We start from the raw sequence: 27,486 nt of genomic DNA, 5'->3' as shown, positions 1-27,486 counted from the left end.
TCATAAAAATGTACCTACGCTATCGTGCAGCCGATTTAGTTACAGTCCCTCTTTGAATAATATTTAGACAATGCAAAAAGTTTATTTTGTCGATATATTTTTGTCTTTGGTTTAGGTAGGTGGCATTTCTGACAGAAAGAGTTGGAATTCGCAAGACCACCAGACACTGCTATCACTTTATATTGGCGAACGGTGCGAAGAGGTCTGAATCTGCGCCTCCCTCTTGGTGCCCGGATTTGCAATATCATACCTTACAACAATACAACAATTATTTTTCTTAATACAATTTAGAGGGGTGCGACCGCACCGTCTGTCCCCTCTGCACCCGCCCGAGCACAATCATACACCTGAAATAGTTAATCTGTATGAATGGGATTTCAAACTAGTACTGTGTGTAATCACACATGAAGTAAGCAATTAAACAATTATTATTAAAGTATTTCTACTTAGCTGAGTACAAACAGTTTATATTTAAACTATGAAAGATCTGCAACAAACTATCAACAAACAGACCTCTGGAAATTAGATATTTCTTGGTTAGCGTGGGTTTACATCTCAGATTAGGGCAATCTTTACCCTCATATGCCCAGGATACAGTACAAACACACAAAAACAACAGAACATACATTTTTATATAAAAGTTAGTTCAAATTATATATAAAAATTTTTAGCTTAATAACAGATTTCCCTAATGCCAAATACTGTATCCATTTGTTTACGTTCACAAAAACATATAGTGTTTTTTCTGATAGAAACTGAGAACATTAGGGAAAACATTATATTGATATGAGGAGACTTTTTAAAACCAGTTTAAAAAAAAAATCTAAAGTCCAGTATTGATATGTTCACACAAGCATGGTGAGAAACTGGGAACATTAAGCTCAACAACATTATATGGATGTGAAGACACTGGTGTTACGAGTTTTAAAACCCAAAACTCAAGTCTATCCTTTACTGTAATCCACCTGCAGTTTCACATTTGTGTTGTCCATTGCTGCAGTAAAAAAATGTGTAAAAATAATGCAACTAAAGAAATGAGTATCTGAGCATTTGCTAAAAAAAAAGGTTACACCTTTATTTCAACTGTTCCAACCTACATACAGGAGGGCAACATGACCTCATTAATCAGATATGCTTTTATAGACTGGCATGAAGAGGGCCATACTGTATTCACACCCAGTACAGAAAATACAGTAAATAAACAATTAATTTTGATAATGACCTCAGGGGTCATAAGTCTCCTGTGAGTCGCAGAGTGTCTTTGAAATCGGTACGCCCTCTCACACACCTACAAGCAAGCAAAGATCACCCGACAGTAACCCATCTTCTACTAATTCCTAATAGTGCAATGGGTGTAGTGACACCCATTGCAGGCCGACTTCCGAGTCTTCTGAATATTAGGCCTATTATACTAGTCCCTGGAAGCCAGCTTGCAATTGGTATCCCCACGTGCAGCAAAATAAGTTATAAGTGTAAAGAAAGCTCAAATTCCAGATCTCCCAGAAGTGGCGTTATCCAGCATGGGACCCCTTGGGATGTCATCATTTTAATTCAATTCACCTAAATGCCTCTCCCTCATGTATTTACTATTAGCTTCCACAGCCATATGTGTTATTTTGTTTAATCGCATTTCATTTTTCTCGTTGATAAATCTTTGCTGCGTACTCTAAAAACAACTCCTTGGGTAAATCAGTCTTCAGATTGTCTATATCACTCTGAATGTTTGCATAGCTTTCGCGCTCAAATTTCCTGTACAATGATTCTAGTTCTAATTCTTTAAAAACATCTTTAACGACGGCAACTTTATTTGGATCATCACGGCCATAGTTTATCTGAAAAAAATTACCATTACAGTATGTCAATATTATTTCAAATTTTATGTATCATGTAATATGTCTTTGTTGGCAATAATGATTGATGTTGATGGTAATAATAATAATAAGCAACAATAACAATGTCAACACCAACAAATCAATTATTTAACACTCAAGAAAATATTTCAATGGATTTACATTTAACTATAGAAATTTCCTTTTTTTTGCAGGGAGAGATCAAAAGAAAAACAAACATGCACACAAAAATGGTATCGACCAAATGTTTTTTTAATATTCAACAAGAAATTTATCTTTTCTCATTCTAATTTTCAGTTGAATATTAATAAGTTATTAAAATATAAAAATCAAATCAAAATTTTATCAATATCCTGTACAATAGAACCACCTGAATAATTATATTATTTTACACAGTAATAAATATTAATAATAGACTATCTTTAAAATTTTTGTCGAGAGGTACTGTGTAATGAGTAAAAAAGAATAATTAATTTGTAATTTACAAATTTGCGGGAATCTCTATAACAACCTATAATCAAATTTGTTTTCAGAAACATTGTAATACATGGTGTACCAGATATTATACAACAATAATCCTAAATGAAGTACCTGTTATATTATTATTAAACAATAATAACAAATAATGACCGAAATGACTGAAAAAATACAATACTTGCCTCTAAAATCTTTTTCTGTCGTTGGTCAGCTAATGCCAATGCTTGTACAATGAGCCAGCTACATTTGTTTTCTTCGATGTCTGTACCTACTTTACCAATAGTTGCAGGATCACCATAACAGTCTAAATAATCATCCTGAAATATTTAAAGATTTAAATGTTTGTAGTGAAAAATCTGTAAAAATTCAATTGTTAAACCTGTTTCATAGAATATATATAAGACGATACTTTAAATTCAATGTTTAAGTTTTTAATGTTTTTCTCAATGCTATTATTATACAGTATTTCTAATGTTTTATGGGTAACTATTTCACAAGAGAAAAAACATTTTTTAAGTATAAATAACAAACAATGCAACATTTAAGCACCAGAATATGTTAATATAGTAGGAAAGTTTTGCACAGTAGTGGTTTTGAGTGCAATTCAGGTAGACAGTTGAAGACTAACTGCTCAGGTAGACAGTTGAAGACTAACTGCTCAGGTAGACAGTTGAAGACTAACTACGCTGACCGGTTATTTATTGTTCTTGCATAAGGGACTTTATATTGCTTCAGTCTACCAACCTGTAACAACAGGTACCAGCAAATTGCTAGGAGTAACCTGCAATGCACGGCCGTAGCAAGGATTGCTATTGGGGGGGGGGGGAAGGGTGCAAGGGTGTGCAAAAATGGACAAACTCTGGGGTATGGTGGTTGCCTAGAACCGTCAAAGGAAGAGCTGGTTAGATTACAGCTTTGGTATTGATATTGAAGGGAGTTAGCCGTTAACACTGTTGAATAAATATAATATACGATTTATATTAGCTTTGGTATTGTAGGATGTTGTCAGTGGCAGATTCAAAGGGGGCCCAGCCGGCCCAGGCCAGCCTAAATTGTTCGAAAATTTTTAGAAATGGAGATAAAAAGAAAATTATATTCAAATTTTAAGTTTGAGAGTGCCATTTCCAGCCATACAGGTGCCATATTTATAAATTTTCTTACAGTACCTCAGCCCCAACCATGGTTGGGCTGCGGTGGTAGAGATCCTCCATCTGTGAAAGTACCTCTCCGGGCCCCTCTATTTTGAAATCCTGGATCCGCCACTGGTTGGAAGTGGATATGATACATTACAGGTAATAAAAGATTTTCAAATTCCCTTCAAATGGTTATACAGGAAATAACAAATTTTATATTCAGTACATTTTTGACTGTCTTATAAATGTGAATTTGTGTCAATTTGGGGGTTGTGGGGAGGCTTTGTACCCATCGTATCCCCTTGAATACCACACCCTGGAATCGCACCATCTGATAGGGGCCTGCAATGGACTAGCCTCTTATCGAGGGAAGTATTTCATTCTCATCCGTTTCATGCTTCTTCTTCTTCTTATCCCTTCTTTAACATTTGATTGCTCTACAAACTAACTATAATGAGGCCAGCTCACCCGAAATTTTCCATTACGCCACATACAGTACTTCTAGACTATTGACTTGGTATGGAAAACTACTTCCATTAAATTACAAGTTTGTTTGTAAAAATTGCATAATAGGTAATTGATAGACCAATCGGAAAACCATTGCTACCACCACTACTGTACATCATGACAGTTTTTTTGTACCATTTGTAAAGATCGCATAATATGCAATTTATAAACTAATGGAAAAACCACTTCTATTATATCATGACAGTCTTCTTGTAAAAAAAAAAAATATTGTACCATTGAGTATTTCAAAGAAAATGAGATTAGATGTAAAATCTGTATCCTTCATCATTACTACAGACTATCAATTTCCAATATAACTTGATTCTATAAGATTTTTTTTTGTAAAAATGGCATAATATGCAATTTATAGACTAATGGAAAAACCACTTCTATTAAATCATGACAGTTTTCTTGTAAAAAAAAAAAAAAAATTATTATTGCCCCATTGGGAATTTCCAAGACAGTGATTAGTAGTTAAACCTGTATCCGTAAACAGTACAGACTATCAATTTCCAATAAAACATGATTCTGAAAACAACATCTGGAATCTTACATGAGTTAATGTTACAGCGAGTTCAGAGAGCTATGCATTCAGAACATAAACAAGTGGTTGTGTCACTCCAGCAGGGATGTAGTTATGGTGGGTGGGGCCACCTAGCCTTGGAGTTTCCCAAACTCAGTCTATAGCTAATTTCATGGCCTTCCACCAACCCTTATTAAGCTACTTTTCCATCCGTAAAATCCACTCTTAGTATTTAGAGTTTACCAATGTTATTACCCACCCACCTATTATCCACCTTTACTTTTCTACAGCTACAACCCTGAGTAGTACAGTACAGTACATATTTATCTGGGATTAATTAAATTTTATTAGACATCGCTAGGTAATGAAAGAATAGAGACTTGCTGCTGTTGTCAAGGGTGGTACATTTATACATATCTCTGAACAAGGGTTATCTCTATACTGTGGTGGTTTGGGTGTTAGATTTGAGAGTTTAGAATGCTCTCAATGTAAGGTTGGGCTTTAGCCTGGGCTTCAATAGCCCTTTAATAACACCCCTTGTGCACAGCACAACCAGACCTTTATATAAAAGTAAAACCCATTAATTGAATTCCCCCCACCAAACCCAATTTTACCACCAACAGCGTATCTGTAATGTTTGGCAAGATGGAACCGATGTACCTTTAAAAACACTTTGGTCCTTTCTGCTATCATTTGCCTGTGTAATCAGTATTACATCACATCAATCATCTTTTGGAATTTGCAAGTGTTATAATCTGTCAATGACAGACACTATTTCCAATATATACAGTAGTGTATTATCCCATTTTTTTAGTGCAACTTTAACCCCATTTCTGCACCTCTGTATCCCCAGGCACTCTGTCATGGCCACCATTGGTGTTAGAAATGCATTAATTTTTTATAGGTGCAGTCTCAGAAAAACAAAACACAAACACTGTGTCTAAAGACCTAGAAAGATTAAAGTTCACAATATTATATTCACATACAGTCATAAATACCAAAGAGACCGAGGAGGTTGGAGTTTGACATCTGAAAGTTTGTTTGGTCTTTCATCAACACATGTTATGGCGCAACCTTTAATAGACAGTACAGTAACCTCTGACATTAAAGTGATCAAACTACAGAGAAATTAAATGAAAGATGAATGCAATCCAGGATGCATAAATTTATGTCCGCCAACAGCTGGATATTAAATGGATTATAAATACAAATGAATATAACAACAATTAAAAAAATAGTTTCATAATTTTTTTCTATTATGGATTGTAGGTATGTACAGTATAAAGCAAAGCTTTAAGTTTATAAATAAACACAATTTTTTGTCCAATTCCAAATCTTTGAAATTGGAAATTTTGAAAAGGGTCCTTGGAACTTTCGGCAGCTTGTGGCGACATGTTACAGACATTATTATGGATTTGATTTTTTTAAACATATATTTATTTCAACCATACAAACCTTTATAAACATGTCACATTTTACTGAGTATAATCCTAGGGGCTAGCAATAAAATTTACTGAAATACTGCCAGGTGTCAACAGAATCAGTGTCACAAATTTCAGCTGGATCCTATCCGCCATTAACGTCCACCCATTAAGTACAGTATGTCTGTAACTTTTGCACTTTCCAGGTGAAAGATTTTGCTTTTCGCCATACTGATTGCCGAGGCAAATGTGTTTAGGCTTTAGAACGCGACTTGTTATGTAATCTGATCTTTCAATTTACAAAACAACTTGTAATGCTTTTAGATAAAATATAGAGTGACATTGGGTAAAGGATTGAAGTGGATATGAAAAAGTAAGGACAACATGATGAGGGCGCTTAACATCCTTCTCTTGAAATCCGCACATGAGGGGTGGGTGCAATCAAATTTACATATTGATGGCGCCAGTCACATAACAACTGGATGAAGGAAGTGGGAACCACCAAGCCACAATCGTACTAAAAATGCAAGCTGGTAGTTAGTAATTAGCAAAACTGTTTACATTAACAAAAAGCACAATGACTTTACTTAAAGAAAATTACTCAAATTAATTAATAATTAATCAATCAATCTTAATTACACGTCAACATCCTGTCACCACGATGACGACCAAAGCGTCAGAAACCCAAGGGGTTGCAATTATTTGTGGTAAATATAACAGAACAATATTAAGTACTGTATAGAAAGAAATTAGATTGTTATTTTTAAAATTTCAATAACTTTCGACAACAGTTTAATTAGGCCTACCAAGAACAATTGAGTATCAACAATGCCAGGTTTTGAATTTACTGTATGTTCGATTCATCAAATATAATTAATAATTTTGTTAAACAAATTGTGTCAATAAATGGGACAATTATCAATAAATAGGACAATTACCAAATGGGGCAATTTTTCTAACACCACAAATGTTTTAATTTGTGGAGGAGGAAAAACCACAAGTGAAGCTTTCAATAATAGGTTCTTTTAAAAAATATAAACAATTAAACATGTAAATATATAACAAGATAGTAACAAGATAGTAAAACAAATAAAATATTTATATAAATATTAAAAAAAAACAAAAACTGTTGAATGTAAGGATTTTACTGTGAGAAACTGATATAATTTTATTATATACCAGAACATCATTGACTGCATCTCAACCCAGTAATGAAGAAAGTTGAAAGAATAAACTTATATCTGCTACACTCATCATAATTTCATTTGATTATATATTGTGCTACTAACACAAAACTTTATATGTTGACATACCATACTTCAATGGAATGTATTGCATGCCGCATTTCTTCAGGTGAATGTCCACTGTGTGCATGACAGCTTGTGATATTGTCATCAAATTACTGTACCTCACGTCCAATTTTTTATTTACTACTATAAAGTTTATTTGTTCTAAGAATTCCTTTTCCAGTTTTATAGCATGTTTATAACATTTTTAGATTTTTGAATTTTAATCTTTACTTAAAATTTCAAAAAAGTTGTTTGCTATCAGCACTAAATATTAGAACTTGTTTTCATCATTAATTACAAAAGCAAGACACAGTGACTATCAATTTGGAATTTACGAATAAATTCTTTGAAAAAATGATAAACTGAATATACAGTCAATGTGGTTGATTATTTCCCTTCAAAACCATGTAATATAATAGTAATATGATATAGTTTGTTGCCTACATTTATTGTTAATTGTCCCACTTATTGTTAGTTGTCCCATTTATTGATAATTGTCCCACTTATTGACAATTGTCCCACTTATTGACACAAATTGTTTAACAAAATTATTAATTAAATTTGATGAATTGAACATACTTCATAGTAAACTGTGGATTCTTTCAAAACATGGCATTGTTTATGGACTTTATTTATGGAAAATTTTGATGTACAGCCCCTTTGACAATGTTATAAAATAAAGGGCACTATATCAAATTATTAATTTATTATGTAATGTAACATGGCATTGTTAATACTTAATTGTTCTTGTTGAAAGTTAATTGAAATTTCAAAAATAACAATCTAATTTCTTCCTATACTTCAATTTTGTCCGGTGATTTTCGCCACAAATAAATGCAACCCCTTGGTCTTCAGACACTTTGGTCGTCATCGCACTAACGGGAAGTAGCCGATTTCTTCAAGCTTAGGTTTACATTGATAATTGTGAAACTGTCCTCCTTGGACATAATATTGAAGTATAGAAAGGACACTAATTGCCTTCAGCTTTTTGAGCTTGATGATTTTGCAGTATTATTTATATTTTAATGGTATCAGCTTGGTTTCTTGAGTAGAGAAAAGGATTTGGACATTATCCATCATTAAAGTGTAAAGTGTCTATTTGCGATATTTTCCAAAATACATGGGGTGAGATAGTAGACAGGTTTCAAAGAAATATTTACTGTATTTCTACCATTTTTGAAAATATATTATCTGCTATTTTACGAGTATTGGAAACCCTGAAGAAGTTATGGATCTACCTAGCAACTACAGTTACCTGCTGTACACATTTCGCATAGAATTACAAGATCCCTTGGTGTTTGTCATACTTCGTTGGATATCTGCTGGTGTTGGTATCATTGCGAACTCCATTGTCATATTTGTATTTCTCTACAACAAGACTTACAAGAAGTCTGTGTCACTAAAATTACTTCTGCATCAGACTGTGATTGACTTCATCGGCTCTCTTATGTTTTTGATCTTCTACAATATTGCTGTTCCTAATGGCATTGGTGGAACCATATTCTGTAAAATGCAATCTTTATTCCACTACGCGTCAATAACATCAACATACAATTTTATTCTGCTTACAGTTGAACGATATATTGCTGTCGTCCATCCATTATTCTACCGCCAGAAATCCTTAGGTGGGAAAATGACATACCTCTCGTTCGTAAGTCCTCACTTGTGTGGTGTAATAATAACGATATGCGTCCCTATATATGCAGACATACATGAATACGTAACTGAGTGTACAATGGACAGCATAAATTCTTTAGTTGCTACATTTTTAATTATTTTCCAGTGGCTGATACCTCTTAGTATCATGCTGTATTGTTACGTACAGATGCTGTTAAAATTGCACAAAACACGAATGATTACCCAACAGCCTTTATCAAAAAGTCAACCAAGTAATGGCAGGCAAGTTGATATCAAGTCAAATTTGTTGACTACCCTCTTCTTAATTGCATTTATTTATATTGTTACAATGACTCCAAATGCTGTTTTTTCATTGATGTACTTCATAGGCCATAGATTTAATTATATATTCCATGAGGTGTGTTTACTGATGCAAGATTTAAATCTTACCATAAATCCATTTATTTACTGTATGACATACAAGGATTTTCAAAAGGGACTTCGCAAGATCAGAGATGACATACTTAAGCGTTAGAAGACCTACTGTAGCATCAAATGTATTATTAACCAAGACATTAATATGAATTGATGTACTGAATAATTTGCTCGTAGGTGTCTCTTCATATCGAGGGGTGCAAGGGGACTTAATGTTTATGGATGTCAGAAGAGAGATTAATAAATATAATTGTTATAAAATTATTTAAATATAATGTAAATATTAGGATTCGGAAAATTCAATAGTAAAGAAGTATGCATCGATAAGTTTTGAAAACGCTGCATAAAATATATTCCAAAATACTATGTATATCTGCTGATCGAAAATGGTAACCAACAATCTTCTGGTGTACTGTACAGGCTTTTGTGATATACGAATCATTGTACTTGTCGAGGCGTGGTCGAGCTCATACAGTAACTTCCTCCTCTTCTGAAGGTTGCTTCGTGCCTGAGCTACCTGGTAAAGCGGTACCAGATACTCTTGTCTACCCACAGCAGGGACTGTATGGAGCTGTACATCAGAGTAGCCCCCTACTCTCCTTGGAAAGAAATGTGTACTTTTAAGTGCACATGAGCCATTGGTACGCTGGGCTTACAGTTTATATTCCTTATCTGAGAAGACTTGTTCCACCAGAATTAGTTAGTGTGCCGCTTGAACCAGCACCGATATTATTTCATTTCTTTCACTTTTGCCAATTTCAAATACAAATACAAAATATTTTGAAATACACATGGCAATAGAAGGTTAAAAATATTATAAAATATATAAACAGTACATTACTTAAGGAAAGTTAATGTATTTTACAAGAAATAATAATAATAATAATAGTAATAATAATAATAATAATAATAATAATAATAATAATAATAATAATTAAAAGTTATGTAAGACAACTTGTGATAATAAGTATAAGTACATCTTTTTAAAAATGCTACTATTATAAAATTGCTATATAAATATGAACTTTTACAGCAGCTTTTCTCCTTGTGAACAGCTTATAGCAGACTTCACAATTATATATTTTTTTCATCAAGAACTTTTCCTTTTGCTAGCCATAGCAATGTGATTGCGAGTAATCATTTGTACCATAGAGTTAGTGTAATGAATGACATTGTGCATCATCATTGTAAATAATCATAGACTATTCTATGTACAGCTTATGAACTATTTTTGCACTGTTTCATTGAATGTGGACAATATTTAATAGTGTATGTGCATAGACAATGCTGGTTTTTTTTCCTGAATCATTATAAACATTGATTATACAGTTAAACATGCAACATGGATCTATTGCAAATAGATTCTTTACAGAGCTGAATACTGCTCAACAATTTAAATGTTGATTTTTGAATGCATGTGTACTGTACAGCCGAACATTGCTGGACAAGGAGTTATGATTTTTGCAGGCATCTGTATACTGTAGCCAAATACTGCAGAGCAATTTAAATTTTTTAACGAATTTGTATAGCTGAGTAGGCCTACTACTGAAGATTTTGACTTTCAGCTTGAAATTTTCAAAGGACATTTTCAATCGGACATTGCTGAACATTTTAATTTTTTAAAAAGATTGTACAGTTGGAAATTATTTTAACATGTACAACCAAAATGAACTGTACATTCATATAGTGTGTTGAGAAGAAGTACATATGATGTATATATAACATTGTTTTATTGCATTATTTTATTTGTAGATTTAAGTGTTAGTAATTAAGTGTAATTAAGTCAATAGTTATAGGGAAACTGTACTAAATATTATAGTGTTGATCTTTACATATTATATTACAGGTACAGTAACATCTTCCAATTACGTACTCCTCCATCCGAACAGAGTTCGTAATGAGAAAATTCATGATTCAGAAGAGTTCTTTCTTTATTCTTCATGGTATATTTCATTCAACACAACACAAAAAGGAGAAAGCAATGGACAAAAAGTGAATTGAAGCCATTAAAACCATAATAACCATTAAAATTAAGAAAATGGCATTAAAATTCACAAACAACATTTAAAAATTTTAAAGAGGATATAAAAATTGTTCAAAATGTTTATAGCATTATAGTGTGGTGAGGGTAGGCCTAGGACAATGCTACAAAGTACAGAGCTAGGTAGGCCTAAGCCTTGCGATGGGAGCAAAATTTTGTCACGAAAAATGACTTGGATTTTACTGTTTTCTACAACAAAATAAAACTTTACAATTACAGAAACAAAAATTACTTGTGCTCACTGTGAAGTATTCATTTAAAGTGATTTCCGAATGAAAACAGGACCATAGAGGCCAAACCAAATGGTATTATCCATATGAATAGTACTCCCTGAACAAAAAGCGAGATTTACTGTACAGTATGCCTGAACAAGCATCATGCACAGCTCAAATTTCACGGTTGACATTTCTTGCTTGAAACTGTATTTTTGTCACTCCATTGGTTTAAATGTTTTCTTTCTTAGCTGATGTAACATCATATTATTTTTGAAGACTTTTAAATACAATTTTATGTGTATTTGTAGTATAAAACAATCATTTGTAATGACATCATCGCCGCAAATGGGGTTCGTACAATCGAGAGTTCGTATACGGGAGGTTCATAATTGGGAGATGTTACTGTAATTAATTTGTAGAAGACTGACATACTCTTTTCATTGGTAGGGGGATGTGATAAGTATTAGGTAGTTTTCACCGCATGACGTTAACCCTTTAACGTTAGTACCCAACATGCAACGTGATAGCTCCGCCCCCTACCTTTAAAACCAAATTTAACACATGAACTTGACCAGTGTATTCAAAATGACCTGTGTACTTTAAGAGCTTTTTGAAACTTTTAAATAGACAAATTAGAAAGAAGCATTTTTTTGATACTTTGAAATAGACAATTCAGGGGAAGCATTTTTTAAGAGTGGCAAGTTTAAACTTCGCAAGTCAGAGACACAAATTTTGTTTGTGATTCTTAAAAATTTAGCCAATCTGAGGTAACAATAACAATTTTGAAAGTGCTATAAAAGCCTGTTGGCTTTTAAAGAAGGGGAGACCTCCACTTTAAATTGTAGAGAAACATCTAGTTTATATTCGGCAGGGACATCCAGTTTAAATTAAGCCAAGATATTCAACTGCTCGTGAAACTGGCTGAAAACATGTTCAAAGCTTGAATGTGATTGTATAATTGGTACATATTGAAATGAATAAATATTATAGTGTAGTAAAAAGGAGATGGCTCAGTGCAATTTGTTTGATTGTGAGGTCATAAATGAAGACTGCTCAGTGGCCAACTGAAACACAACTCGTTATTAAATTTCACATTTTCGTGGCATTCTAAGAATGAACTTCTTACTATCAGATTGCCTGCATGCACTATTTTATGAAAAACTGAGGATGATAGCACTGTAGCACACATGATCTCTTGGGGGCCATAAAGGCCACCGAAGCGACATTAATAGACCTTGATTAGCTTTTTTCAAGAGGAAACAAATCCATTGTTTAGATACATTCCCAAATGCTTACATCAAACTCTTGAATTTTGTCATGAAAATAAACACTGGCATTCACAGATTAATATTCAATATCTGAAAAGCAATTAAGATTGCCGAAGCTACACAAAACAAAAGCTATCAAATTGTTAAATTTGATATTAACAACAAAACACTGCTAACATTAATAAACATATCTAAAATAAGTTGGTAAGTTGGGGGCCCAGGTTAGGCAGGAATCACCCTGCCTTGAATCTGCCTACACTAATCTGAAGTGCAATGACCACTGTGCAAAACTTTGTAGGCTTAAGTTATAATAAATAATAAAAAGAACAATACTACTATTATCAATAATAATAATAATAATAATAATAATAATAATAATAATAATAAATATTATAGATAATATTGATAGAATTATATTAAAAAGGATTTTACCTGCACTTGAAAAAAGTGTCCCATCTTCAGGAGGATTTCCTTTGCTTGGTTATGTGTTTGATCGTCATATATTCCAACCTGGCAAAACAAATTATAATTCACATAGAGTTCATGCACAACCTAATCTCAGATGGAAATATTAGTTAATAACATACTGTAGGAAAAACAAAGCATAACTAGATTGAAATTCGTCATCAACAAATTTTAGGTGATACGCAGGATCCGATGGTTTTCCGCACCGAGAATATTTTTTAATGCCCAAAATTGTCTGAAACATGTTTTAAATTGGTCAAAGAGTGACAAAAAGTCACCTGCAAAACTTCAGATACAGATCTATCTAGCCAAATAACAAGGATATAGTACCTGTGCTGTTTTTGAAAATAGCCATGAACAAAAAATTGGAGAAAGAATAAAAAAGGAGAAATAATTAAATAAAGAAGAAAAATCTTAAGAACAACAATAGGTGATACGCTGTAGCAGCGTATCACCTAATAAAATTATATTTAAAATACACACCTTAATGTTAGTATAGTTCAACATACTTTAATAATACTGCATTAGGAATATTTGAAAGCTGTTATCTTAAAACCTCTGAGGCAAATATTCAGAGATTCATTTCATAACTTTCCTAACTATCTCAACCAATTCTCATCAAAAAACAGTTAAAAATACATGAAATTTAAAAATACATAAAAAGCCAATTTTAATTTTCATTGCAATACCCGCTTCTTCTTTGGGGTAGGATTCAACACTTGGCACAGACTTGGTGGTCTAGTGATGACACCAGACTAGTTATCTGGAGGTCGTGGGTTTAATTCCTGTCTGAATCAATTGCAAATCGTTTACGTACATATTTTGGAATGTACTGAGTATTCAGGATAACACATCCGGTAGGGTAAAACATCACTCCCATGAATTTCAACAGCAGCTATTTTGTCCAAACTGAACACATTTATTACACTTTTTTTTAATAAGAACCAGTAAAATTTTGCCAAGGCTCAGTGTATTTGGCTGATTTCTGGCTCGAAATGTTCTTATTTTGTTCTTATTTTACACACTTTTCAAACACAGAAAATTATATTAAACAGATACTACTGTAGATAAAAATGGCCCCTGAAAAAAAGGCACCAGAAAAAATGGCCCCAGAAAAAAGACCCGGTAAAAATGGCCCTAATGACAGTTACACCTACTGTACTGTAACCTCTGCACATTGTATCCCATTGCACCTCCTAAAACCAAGATCATCCCCTAAAATGCCTCATATACCTTAAAGCAGCTTTAGACACCACCAGCCAATGCGCATCTTAAAACATTGCCTTCAATGCACAATACTATATAAACAAACACTAAAAATAGGTTCTTCAGGAAGTAAAAAAATGACTCAACAAATTATATTATCATTATAGTAACAGCAGCATTAAAGGGACTATAACATTTTTTCAATGATGATACTGTATTATCTAAATGTTGCATATTCTACCTAAGGTGTGATCTGTTTTAGACCTTGTTTTGCATACTTATTTTTTAAAGATCGTCAGAGGAATTTTATTGGAAAATGTAAACAGTGTTACTGTAGTCATGGGATGGTTAAATGCTTCAAGTTTAGATAAACAGGAAGAAACATTAAAGTCTTATTTTTGAAAATTTCAAGGCAGCGGCAGGTGTAAAACATTTTTTTTTTTAAACTTCTTACTTTTTTCTGAAATTTCAATTTTTTGTGGCAGTGTGTGCGCAAATTGACCAGAAATAACATTTTATTTTTATTTGAATTCATCATTATTGGTGGGCGGCGGGTTGCCTAAACCATGGAGTTTTATTCCTCCATGCCTAAACAAGATATAAAAAATTCAGTAAAGGCAAAAACCCAATGGCTAAATATATATTTATAAACCTCTCAATTACCAATGAAACTGAGGGAATCAATAGACCCTCACTTGAGAGTCCACTGCATTGATGTATACAATGGTATGTGGCAATGTAAACAGACTAAGTAATTGGCCTGATAAATGCTTTATGTTTACTAAATTCTGAGATGACTGGGTGGGCAGGAAAAACAAAAAGATTTTTTCCCCCTGAAATTTCTATTTTTTTTTTTTGGAAAGCTGGATTTGCTAAAAGGCCGAAAATCAAATTCATGGTATTATGAAACAAAAAATGTCTGGCTTTATATGCAAGAGATTGTGGCTATCTTTTGTACCTACAGTAATACATCACTTTCATTGTAAGAGAAATTACTTAATATTGTCCATTGTTTAAGGAAAAAAGAAAGTGTAATTTATAAAAGGAATTATTCTTTTGACTACATGCAGATGTTTTACTTAGGATAGTCTGTTAAAACCTAATGGGTAAAATGATACTTATCTACTGTATATTACAATTAACCTTTTGGCATGTGATACTTAAGAGTAGCAGTTAAGATCTTTTAATCCTGTAATTAATCTTCACTAGATACACCTGGCGGTGCTAGTGTAAGGTCTTGTCTATAATTTTCAGTAATGATCTACATTATAATATAACAACAATAATATTCATAAATAATCAATTTTGTGCATTCCCTACAGAACTGTCTCCATTGCTAATATAAACATTCTGAGCATTGTATCTTTTGATTGGTTGCAGACTTTCATTTATGTAAAACACTGATCTATCCAACAACTGTGTTAATATTTTTACACTTGGCACTTCATAAAAGTATGATGTTATTGATTCAATATAAGTAATGTTAATAATGATAGACCACAGGAACTTTGTTCAAATGCCATAAAGTTATTCTTGACACTGATAATGATGATAATACAGTTGAAAATTACTAGCTATTTTAGAGTATTCTCTCAGCTCACTTGATAGTGCCCCAACTTTCCAAAAATTATTGTTTCATGTTTTGTAGTTAGAACTTCTATTTCCCAAATTAAAACAATTAAAAAATACAGGTCTCCCTCCAATTAAAGACTTTTCTGTGGTCCCAAACTAATAAATGCCTTTTATCTTTATTATTCTAATTAGAGACCGAAGTTTGGAACCACGGAAACTTCGGTCCCAAAAGTGGTCTTTAATTGGACCTGTATTTTTGAAGCCCAAGAAGGCATCTTTTTTGCATCAAGCAGCAAGATATCATAAATGGGGAACTGACGTGGGTGTCATCCTTTTTCAATGCCTCTCCCTCATGGCTTAAAAAAGATCTACACAAAATCATATGATCTCAGGAAAACAAGATAAATTCAGTAAAAACATAAGAAATACAAAAATTCAAAGCATTTGTATTTACTTACAAGATACAAGGCAAGAGCTACAGGCATGTAGAATGAGTAAAAGCCTGTCTTCCACATCACAATAGCATCATACCTATTGACAAGAACAGTGTTGTAATTATTACATGAATACATAAACTTGTTCAACTAATCACACTAGCCGAGGCTAGTCCCTTACTAGGCTAGCATAAGCCTAGCCTACCTAATATTATCATACATACCAAGTCTCACGCATTCGACGCGTGACTCGCGCATTTGGGGTCTATCTCATGCTCTCACACTTAAGGACCAAAATCTCACACATAAAATGTAATGCCTGTATTATAAAATACGGGTCTCCTTCCATATAAAAACCCCTCTAATTAAGACCACCAATTAAAGATTCACTTCGGCAGATCCGGTTGTAATGCCTATATTTTATCATTAGCTGTTCCATCCAATTCAAGATTCACTCTATTTAGAAACCAAAGACCATAGTTTTAGTGGACCCAACTGAAAAATTTCCCTCCAATTATTAAAGACCACTATAAAATATATAGTGATGTTAATACAATTTTTCTGTAATAAATTGTGTTATATATGACTTACAAATAGAAATATTAACCAATGCACTGTTTTGTGTACAGTGTTTTGTGTATATTGAATACAGTAACAATAATGTTAGTGACAATAGTAAATGGAAAGTTGCATGTCTGGCTACCATTAAATGTTTTATTCAGAATAAATAATAGCATAAACTAACTGTACATCCATTTAAAACATTTAATGTATTATTTTTTAACTTCCTTCTAAATGGAGAAATCTAAAGACCACATATGCCCAGGAAGTCTCCTGCAGAGTCCCAAGAATGGAGTCTCCTGGAAATCGACAGGAAGAACTCCCGCCAGCAAGCAAGAATTTTTCGAAATATATCATCTCCTGCTAATTCATGATGATATTTGCATGCTTTTAGAAGTCTTATACTACTGTATTATGAATCTCCCAACAGTTAAGTGCCAATCATAATGTTATCACATGCACAGAAAAATATATTTAGATGTTTAGAAAACTCATTTAAACAGATCTCTCGGGTGTGGATTTTCCAACTTCGGACCTGTTGAGTGCCGGTCTTTAATTAAATTATAGGGATTCTAATAGACACCAAACACCATGGTTTTTGGTAGACCAAATTGAAAATGTTTTACTAATTGTAATTAGACACAATGTGCAAAGCATCATGGTACAGTGACTCTTAAAAGGCCTTGGGAGAATGCTGGACAAAGTAGACCAACAAAGGATCCTTTGGTGAAAGATTTCTTGATATTATTTTAATGGAGGTCATAGCCAGTGGTGTAACAATGGGGCTTGGGGCCCTGTAGCTTTCTGAGACTGGGGCCTTTTTTGGGCAGTCACCAATTCTGTGATATGCTATTTTTTTAATCATGTTTGTCATTGTATTCCAAATATTTTTAACTGCCCTTTTGGGGCAGTCACCAATTCCGTTTGGGGATTTTAGATGTGCTCGTATTTTATATCAGCGGTTGATCTAAAAATTTGATAGGGAAGGAAGGAAGGAGAAAGGGGGAACTTTAACAAATGGAGGGTCTATACCACAGTCCCACCATGGTTGGTGTGGAGGTAAGAAAATTAATGATTATGGCACTTCTAGATGATTGGAAATGGCACTCCATTTTAAAACATGGTGACAAATTTTGGGGGCCCCTGGGCTGACAGGGCCCTCTTTAATCCGGCACTGGATAAAGGCCTACAATGAAATACTGTATGTCCTACCATCAATGTCAGAGACACATTGTGCTATGTATCAACAAAGCCCATTTGGGTCATGGTGCTAGATCGAGGACCCTATGGATGGGGCCCCTCGGGGTCGGGGGCCCTGCAGACCACCGCACAAGAGCGCATGGCGTTATGCCACTGGTCATAGCTATTTAGCATCCCTAAAAGGTTTTTATATTCAAGTATTTATGCTTTACCTTTCCTGGGTGAATCTGGTCAAATCTGTATTGCCAGTCGGTGAGGTAAGAAGGTCAAGAGACTGACCAACTGTAGTCTGCTGCAGCACCTGTGAACATGAAATAAGGAAGAATATTATTTAATTTAATTATTAACAAAGGGAGTGGAGAAGTGGCTTTGTGGTTAAGATACCATCTTTTAATCCCCCGAACCTAGGTTCATATGAAATACACAGGGGTCATGACAGAAAACTAAGTTACATCCCAAGCAATTATATACAAATATATGACAGTGTATACATGCATGTCTATGTATTTCAGAATCTTACCTTTTCAAATATTTCCACTAGATACATATAACATGGGTCATCCCTAAAGTTATTTCTCAGAATTGAGTGGATACTAGAGTACAGCAAGAATGCATCATTAAAACCTGCAAGTCCAACACCATCCTGCAAAATGCAAATATATTATTTTGTAAACTGCAAAAGATCATTAGACTACAGTATACAACAGTTAAAGATACTATTTGCATTAAGCTAGAAAAATTCATTTATTCATTAAGGAAAATGCTTGACTTTATTCAATACTCTTGGATTGCTTTAGTTTATATACTAAAATATGTAATTAATTTTCAAAATTATAGCTTCATATTTTTCTTCTATTCTTTCTATACACAACTTAAAATTGACTGGCAAAAAAATGAAGTGATCTTTGTAGCCAAAGTGTGTAATTCAATGAAAATGTTGCTTAATCTGTATCTCAGTATGGCATAGTTAATTTTCTGGTTTGGTACATTTGAGAATCCATTGCTTTAGTGGTTTAGTAATTTTGGAGGTGTTTCGAGATCATACAGTAATAATTAATCACCGTACATCATATTTCCATAAGCAATTGGCAAATCGCCACTGCCAATGCCGTAGCCAGGATTTTCAAACAGTGCGGGACAATATCAGGGTGGACTCACTTTACGCATAAATTCAAATAATGTGGACCAATTTTCTTAAAAGTTCTCCCATTTTACGCAAAAAAATGAATAATCTGGACCCATTTTATGCAAAAAAATCAGAAATCTAGACCCATTTTTTGAAAAGGTGACCCATTTTACACAAAGTATGAGAAATCTGGTGCAATTTTTAAAATGTGGACCCATTCTTTGTGGACCCAATAGAAAAATTGTGTGGGACTGTCCCAACTACGCTACTGCACTCCTTAGCAACAATTCCGGTCACTATGTAAATGTAAATGATTGGGAGGGGGTGGGGAATGCTGAATTGAGTCTGACAACAAAGGAATACTGCATGATCATAATAACACCATTTTGCTAGTCAACAATGACTTAATGACTCTTGTGAGGGAGATTACCTGTAACTAACTCCCCATGTATAAGGATACCTACACATAGGCCTACCATACACTATTTTCACCAAATTTGAAATGAAAATTTCCGAAAACCTAGCAACCACCACTGGGGGACTTCCAGAAGCCTAGCATTTCAATCTACGTAGTTACCATCATGAAATAATTAAACCATAAAACTAAATTACTAATGAGCATGAATATTTGAAAACGTAAAAATAATGAAATGTTTATATTAAAAACAAGTCTAGGTCTTAAAAAGCTATTTCAATGTTTAAATATTTAGTAATTATCATGATCGAAAGTGCTGTCTACTGCTGCTATAGCAAAGGTCTAGCGGCGCGATGTGCTCCGCGGTGCTCTATGTAACTAGCCAGCTACTCAGGCTAGGCTGTGGAAGTCCTCCAGTGAGTTGTGAAATATTGGCGGAGCAGTTTCAAAATAATTCTGATAAAATGTTCTAAACTTATATCAAAATTAAATGAAAAGGATTAAAACCACTTGGACTTCATATTCAAAACTTATTCCTGCGCATTGTAAAAAGAACATCTGATTATTGCCGTGTTTTGTGTTGTGTAATTTTCCCTGTGGCCATTTCTTTTTGTTGCAATATTTTTAAATTTTGATTTTGCTTTGTTTTTTTTTTTTTGTAAATTATTTATCTTTTAAAAATCTGTTTATTATTAGACATTAGTTTTAATTACAGTATTTATTTTCTCTTTAATTCTCTTGTTTAACTTATTATTTAAATTATTTTTCTGTTTAATGTGTCAATTTTATTTTTATTTTTTTCATTTTGTTTTATATTATTGGCTTTCCCAGCAATTGTTTTGTTTCTGTTTTTTTTCTGACATACATATTTCCTATCTTTTTGCACTGGGTTATTACATACTTTGGTCACTTTCCACGATTCGATCTTTTCCAAACTTTGTCCAAGCATAGTCCAATATACCAAAGACGTGCCTCCTAATATTTAGTGACAATTGGGATGTGGACATGAGGACCAATTACAGGGAATAAAGGGCAAATATACAATACCAGATATTCCAAAAACTGATCAACTGATCTGAATGAAACTTTCTGGAAACTTTAACCATGTTACAAGGTAAGTATTTTATTATCTTAGTGACCATCCACATTCGGATGTGAATTTAAGGGTCACTAAAATTGCTAAGGTCCCAGACATAAATATCTCTAATAATAAATGGATCTAAATGAAACTTTCAGAATAATTTTTCATGGTCCCATGAAGAAAGTATTAAATTTTGGTGACGATCTGGAGTAGGGTGTTGATATGAGGATTTTTAAAAGTCTCCATGTACCTCTCTATCACTGCAGCTATAGTTTGTGTCTCTCTAACGTCGCGTTAGTTGTGAAGTTTTTTCTAACTTCATAATTTACTTTAAGTAGTACTTAGCATTTTTGTTTTTTGTGTGTTTTTGACTTTATACTTTTTAATGACTTTTTTGTTGAAATGTGAACATCTCTTATGGCAATTAGGAAAAGCCCATGTTTTGTTGTACAGACATAGTAAGTCTAGGTTTAATTGTTTTCATTAAATTATTTATTTTTAAAATTATTTTCTGATTTTTTTTTCATTTTGCTGTTTTATTATAATTTATTTGTTTATGTTAAAGATCTAGTTTAATTTTTATTCTTTTATCTTAAATTGTATGTACTGAGAGTCCCAGTTGATCAGCTCTGGCTGGTTGGAACACCCTCACACAAAATATTTTCGAAATAAATAATAAATAAATAAATATTTAAACATGTTTTCATAATGCTCCCATAAATGGTTTTAAAAAATTCTATACAATTGGGCATCAGACGCAAATATAAATTTATTATTCTATGGTTCCAAAGATTTTCAATGGCTAATAGTTTCTCTGCCCTATAGAGGGCAGTAGACAAAAAAATGACAGAAAATTACTGTAACCAGTATCTATTCAAAAAAGTTAAAATTCCTTACAAGCTTATACCAACAAGGTTTGCTGCGTCTCATAGTGGACTGGTCCATGATGTCATCAGCAACAAGAAAGCATGCTTGCAACTAAAGGTAAAACACATGGCAGAAGACATTAAGGCACTATTGAGAAAAATACTTTTCTCAAAAAAGCAATCAATTAAGACGTCCATTTTACGTACCCCTTAGTAACAAGGGGGTACGTAAATTGAAAAATTTGTAAATTTCGTCAGTTTCCAATACCTAGGCCTAGGATCCCCTTCCATTGAGTGCCGATAGGTTGACGGTGGTCAGGCCTAGCACAAACCGACAGTGCAGCAGAATAGTCTACCGCTCTAGAGCCTGCTGAATTTACCTTCAATAAAAAACACATTATTTTAATCACTGGCATTCTTCCACTTAACAAAATATTATTTTAACTCTTATTCAAACATCTAGATGTTTTATGGACCTTTCTATCGTGTTCTTTCTAGTTATTAGATCACCTATTGTGTTGTTTACGTGCACTTCGCGATCATATCTAGCATTCACGATGTCAATAAGTTGCTGACCCCAACACTCTTGTTCGTCATTGTAAACATGTTCGTTCAATCCGACAATACTTGCGTTGGTATTTCGTTGTTCTTGTTAAGTTTATTATATTACTATAGGGATTATTATGCCAGAAATGGAAGAAAATACAACTTGATTTTATTAAGAAAAATATACATTCAATTTGCAAAACGTGCGCAATACTTGGTAATACTCGGTCGATGATGACATCATTACGGGCAAAGACCTTTCGTAAAATTGACTATTCGTAAAATTGACGTTCGTAAAATGGACGTTTTACTGTATATAAAATAATATATTTTTATAACATATATATTTCATTTAAAACTAATAAACCATCTTATGGCATATGAGGTTGTTTTTTTTTTAAATTGTTATGTTAGGACAATTTCAGCTTTAGTATTATTTATATATTTGAACTGCATCACTGTATATTACTTTAAGGTTGTAATGTATAACAGTACTGTATAGGGTAGCAGAATTCTGGAACCAATTTTCAACTATTATATACTATAACTCCATATTGTTGCAGATGATGTGGTATTGTATTTTTTTTTTTTGTATCTTTAGTAATACCTGAAATAGGATAGGACTCAAGCTGCAATCCCAATTCATGAAGACCCTCGGTCTAAGATCTTGTATCGTAGGCACCACAATAAAACGATGGCAAGCTTGCCAAACCAACAAAAAATATTCAAAACAATGACGAAATAATACTAACCAAGTGTATGTACTGAAATAAATTTAACAAAAATAAATCAGTTTAAAGAAAGATTTGTTGGCTTCAAAACGTATAATAATTTGTGTATCTGAGCCACACCAGCACGCACGGGCAAGTCGAGCAAAACCATACTATGGCTATAAAAAAATATCAAAACAAGCACCCAGTCGGTAGCGTAGGGCAACACAACACAACATATTTTTTTTTTTTTGGCCTTGTTAAAATGCTTTTTATCTACTCCGCCTAAAAATGTATATAGCACAGTATAATTTTAATTTAAAAAAACAAGGAAAAACCAAATGTTTATTAAAATAAATTAACTTACTAACTCCACACACCAGCCTAAAAGAACAGCCTTCTGTTGGTTTTTATCTGTCAATTGCTCAGGCAACGCAAGTGAATTGAAGGAACCAAGAACTACCATAGCACGATTCATTTTACCTCCGAACACATTGTAATTAATCATCTATCAGAAGATAAAACATGTTCATTTTTAAGTCTTTTTTATACAGTAGAAATGCTTATTTACTGCCAAATAAAATTTTAAAAATACAAATTATCCAGAAGAGGCTGCTTTCATCGTGGGGGGAGGGGAAGGATGCGAAAATTAAGAATGCGGAACTGGAAGGTGCTAAAATTAAGGAAGTGGAACTACATTGGGCATTTTTAGTATTTTAACTTATCTATTAGAACTAATTTCCTGCCATTGGAGAAGAGGTGCATTAGTACTCCTTCCACCCTCAGCCTAACGCCCATGTTATCATCAAAGAGTAATGTCACCCTGACACTTGCATGACTTTTGTCCTCGCATTGCTCGCAAAGCATTGTGGCAAGGCGTGCCATTTTCGGTGGGGGTGAAGCCATATTTGCATCCTGTACACACATATGTTATGCACTGTCTACGTAATGGCACTATTTGTTAACACATAAGTTAAGTATTGTCCGCGCATTGTTCACGTCTAACATACCACATTTTCACGCACAACACGTCTAGGTTCTGCTGTCTTCCCGCTGTTATAGCGTAGGTTTTTCTTCAACTCGCTGTGGACGATACGACATGCTGAATTCCAGAAACACTGTTATTGCAGAGCAGAGAGGATGTTTCTGGTAACTGCAGGACTATTACTTCTGCAAGAGCAGGAGAAAAGGCAGCAAAAGGAAGAGCATTCTTCATTGACACGCAGTTCATGCTGTGTTCATGCATGGTTCACGCATATAGCATGAACATTGATGCGTGCCAAATTTTTTAACATTTTAAAATTCTCTCTACATGGGACGCACCCCCGCACCCTTCACGTACTGCTCACACTTGTTTCTGAAGACTTTAATCATTGCCACGCCGAAGTGCACGCCAGTGCGAGAACGAAAATCGTTCAAGTGTCAGGGTGGCATAAAGAATGGCAATTGGCCCAACTCTCCTGACTTTGCATGCATGCAATGAAATGAAAAACGCAGTACAACAAGTCAGCGGTTGCCTTATATAATCTGAATACATTTTGAAAATTCGAAAGGCGTTCTATTCGTTGGAACAACTTTTACGTGTATATCATCTCTCCTGAAGGACGCCCTCTTAAGTCGTGGTAGTACTTCTCGAGATAGGATTCAGTTAAGATTAAGAAACCCAGATAATTGGACCTCTTACCATTCTTTATTCTTTGTTAAATATCATTCAATCATTTTTAAATTTCATTCAATCATCATTTAATTCCAAAATAGTGAGGCATTTCAGTTATCGCGATGATGCAACAGTTGAACACACTAGGAAAGTTTAATGTATTTAAAAAAAAATTTCAGCAGATTTTTTTATTTGTTAATACAGTACCTATTTTAATCATAAATAAATATAGATATGAAGGTAAAACAAACAGATAGACTGATATAGTATGAGAAACTTGTCTTGCTCTCACCTTGTCTAACTGGATGACAGCATCTTGCACTTCTTTCAGACCTTCTCCCCTCAAGTCTTCTGTTGCCAGTTGGAAAGCTTCTTTAAATTTTTCTTTGTTAAAACATCCTAAAAGGTTAGCAACTTTAGTTGTTGAAGTCAGGTAATGAGCATTTAATGTTTTATGTTGAATATGAGATCTAAATTAATAGAAAAGGGGAAAAAAGAAGATTATCTTATCAATAACCATGGACGACACTACATGAAGGTTATGGATTTGCATCCTATTAATTACTGTACCAAAAGGCAAGACTTTTTTTATACCTTGTTTATAGCGAACCCACCGACTGCAAATATTGATGATTTCGAAATAAAAATAAAATTTTATTTTTGGCCAATTAGCACACCAGCCGCCACAAAAAAATTGGAAATTTCAGAAAAAAATTTGATATTTTCTTTATTTTATTTTTACTATGCCCTCCACTGCCTTGAAATCTCCAAAGATAAAATATGTATATTTCTTCCTAATAATATAATTTGAAGCATTCAACCAGCCTCTTTTACATTCACCAATAAAATTTTATTTTTATTTTCTCCTCCGTCTGGACATTTTTGGCAAAACTATTTGCCAAATAAAAAAACAAAATTTTATTTTTATTTCGTCCTCCTCTGATGATCTTTAAAAAAATAAGTACGCAAAACAAGGAATAAAAAAAGTCTCGCTAATAAGTGCCGCTATAATTTTGAATAAGTGCAAATTTCAGCTAGATTTTGAGGTATCATCCGTGCAATTAAAAAACTTTACAGTATTGGGTTCACGGGAGAGTTTTTATAGCTTAACAGGCACGTTCACATAAGATATCGTGATAAAGTTATCATGATCTATTTATCATGATAACTTTAGCACGTTAAAGAAAACCGTTCACATAGAAACTGTTATCATGATCTAGTTATGCTAATGAGGTGCAGTGTTGCATGCAAACCACCGGAAGCCCTACCTCAGCGAAGTCTACTGCCTGGGATGACAGCGCGCGAAATTTTGTTTTTGTGTATCTCGCTGCTGATTTGAATTTGTTTGTCATGTTGCCCAAGTACTTTACACCAATTTTACCTTTATTATTGCAAATGTTCGAGTCCGCTGACTGTCAGATGCATACCACTAATATGCCTTATAATAATTTAAACGCTAGATTTAGTTAGAAATCAGAACATCGGAGGACAAGTTAACTTCGATGAACAACAGACTCGAGAGATGGGCGAAGTTTCGTATCCCTCCCATCTAGGCCTAGGCCTCCGTGCTAAAACCCTAAGGAGAAAACTGTGGAGGATAAAAAGATGACACTGTATCGGTTGTTATCCCTTCATATCCTCTCTCCGTTAATCGCCTGGCAATTTCTTTGTGTATCTGGGCTTTTTGCCTGCATTTTGTTTTCTAATCTTTCTATATCTTTGGTTCACTCCAGATTTCTACTAGATCTTGTTCCTGGTTGTACGTCCACTTGTGTCTCACCATTGTTCTTTCGACAATTAACTAATTACAACCAAAATATTATGAAAGATTCACTTCGTCGCTTCACTTCACCACAAAAATAAAAAAACCCGTGAACGATTAAAAGTTAAGAGGTCATGTGTGGTGATCCATTTCAACATGAGCGCTTATTGGTTGAATTCGAACTATGAATTAATTTATCATCCATGGTGTTGGGACTGAAACCCTGTTGCTTCTTCATGATAAGCGAACTCACGATGTTGCAGTTTAACGTGAAGTAGAAGATCATGATGAACTCGCTTCGCCGGTTCATATAGAACATCATGATAAACGAACTCACGATAAATTCTGAATGTGAACCTAATTATTGTGGCCTGACCTAGGCCTACATGGTGCTTTTTCTTTTAGACCACAATATTATTAATACTAGGGATTGGCAATCAAAATAACGTTATTTGGATCCGACAACCTTGTAATGGCTTCGGACAATTTCAGGCCTGGCTGTGTCAGACGGGGAGGGGTGCACCTTGTGCTACTACTCCGGGGATAGCCCCTTGCGCCACCACTCACTGGGGGACCGCCACCTTGCGCAACCACTGGTGGGGGGAGGGGCACTTGCCAAGTCGTTGGTGAGTTTAGACTTACATATGCACGTACCAAAGATAGTAATACTATAATAAAGTTACCTACCTACACACAGGCCTAGGCCGGTTCGTACTTGTTAATGCAGCAGAATGGAACGAACATTCACGGCTTCCTACCTTTAGTTTGATTGGCCTTGGCCTAGGCCTAGCCGCAGAACATCGTAAACTTGTTACGGAGTTCAAACTAAGATAAAGGAGTGGTAGTACTGTTCTTTCGATTGTGAATACCGAGTTCCTTATCATTTCTAGTAATATATATTCATGCTTGAATATTTTACACCTGTCTCGCCGCAGCTTTTAGAAATATTTATAAATTAAAATTGTTCTCACGTTTTTCGTAGGGTATTCTTTTAACCTGGTGAGGATATCGACACGGTCACTATGCACCAATCACATCACGTCTATTTTTCGGCTATCTTCTATCGCCACGGTCGCTCAAAAGAGGAGGAAGAATACGGGCCTCTTAAG

The 27,486-nt window shown here is 34.0% G+C and overlaps 1 protein-coding gene across 5 annotated transcripts; it reads right to left on the bottom strand.

Moving 5' to 3' along the window:
• On the bottom strand, positions 1 to 27,486 carry LOC117120358 (farnesyl pyrophosphate synthase-like). Of its 5 annotated transcripts, none has more exons than XM_033265390.1 (10): positions 27,349 to 27,486; positions 24,908 to 25,085; positions 23,326 to 23,466; positions 21,734 to 21,814; positions 18,735 to 18,857; positions 18,427 to 18,515; positions 16,478 to 16,550; positions 13,209 to 13,286; positions 2,510 to 2,644; positions 1 to 1,832 (listed from the first exon to the last, which is right to left on the bottom strand). In XM_033265390.1, exons 3-10 carry the CDS (start codon positions 23,464 to 23,466, stop codon positions 1,632 to 1,634), a joined length of 921 nt encoding a protein of 306 aa, XP_033121281.1. In that variant the 5' UTR covers positions 24,908 to 25,085; positions 27,349 to 27,486; the 3' UTR covers positions 1 to 1,631. The 5 variants fall into 5 exon arrangements, with proteins under 5 accessions (XP_033121281.1, XP_033121280.1, XP_033121282.1 ...); XM_033265389.1 differs by lacking the exon at positions 27,349 to 27,486 and adding an exon at positions 27,136 to 27,271; XM_033265387.1 differs by having other exon boundaries at positions 81 to 1,832; positions 27,065 to 27,384.

The sequence above is a fragment of the Anneissia japonica genome, unplaced genomic scaffold (genome assembly GCF_011630105.1).
Source record: "Anneissia japonica isolate Jap-2015-1 unplaced genomic scaffold, ASM1163010v1 scaffold284953_len930413_cov181, whole genome shotgun sequence".
In the NCBI taxonomy this organism is placed as follows: domain Eukaryota; kingdom Metazoa; phylum Echinodermata; class Crinoidea; order Comatulida; family Comatulidae; genus Anneissia; species Anneissia japonica.
This window is presented reverse-complemented; position numbering and strand designations above follow the sequence as displayed.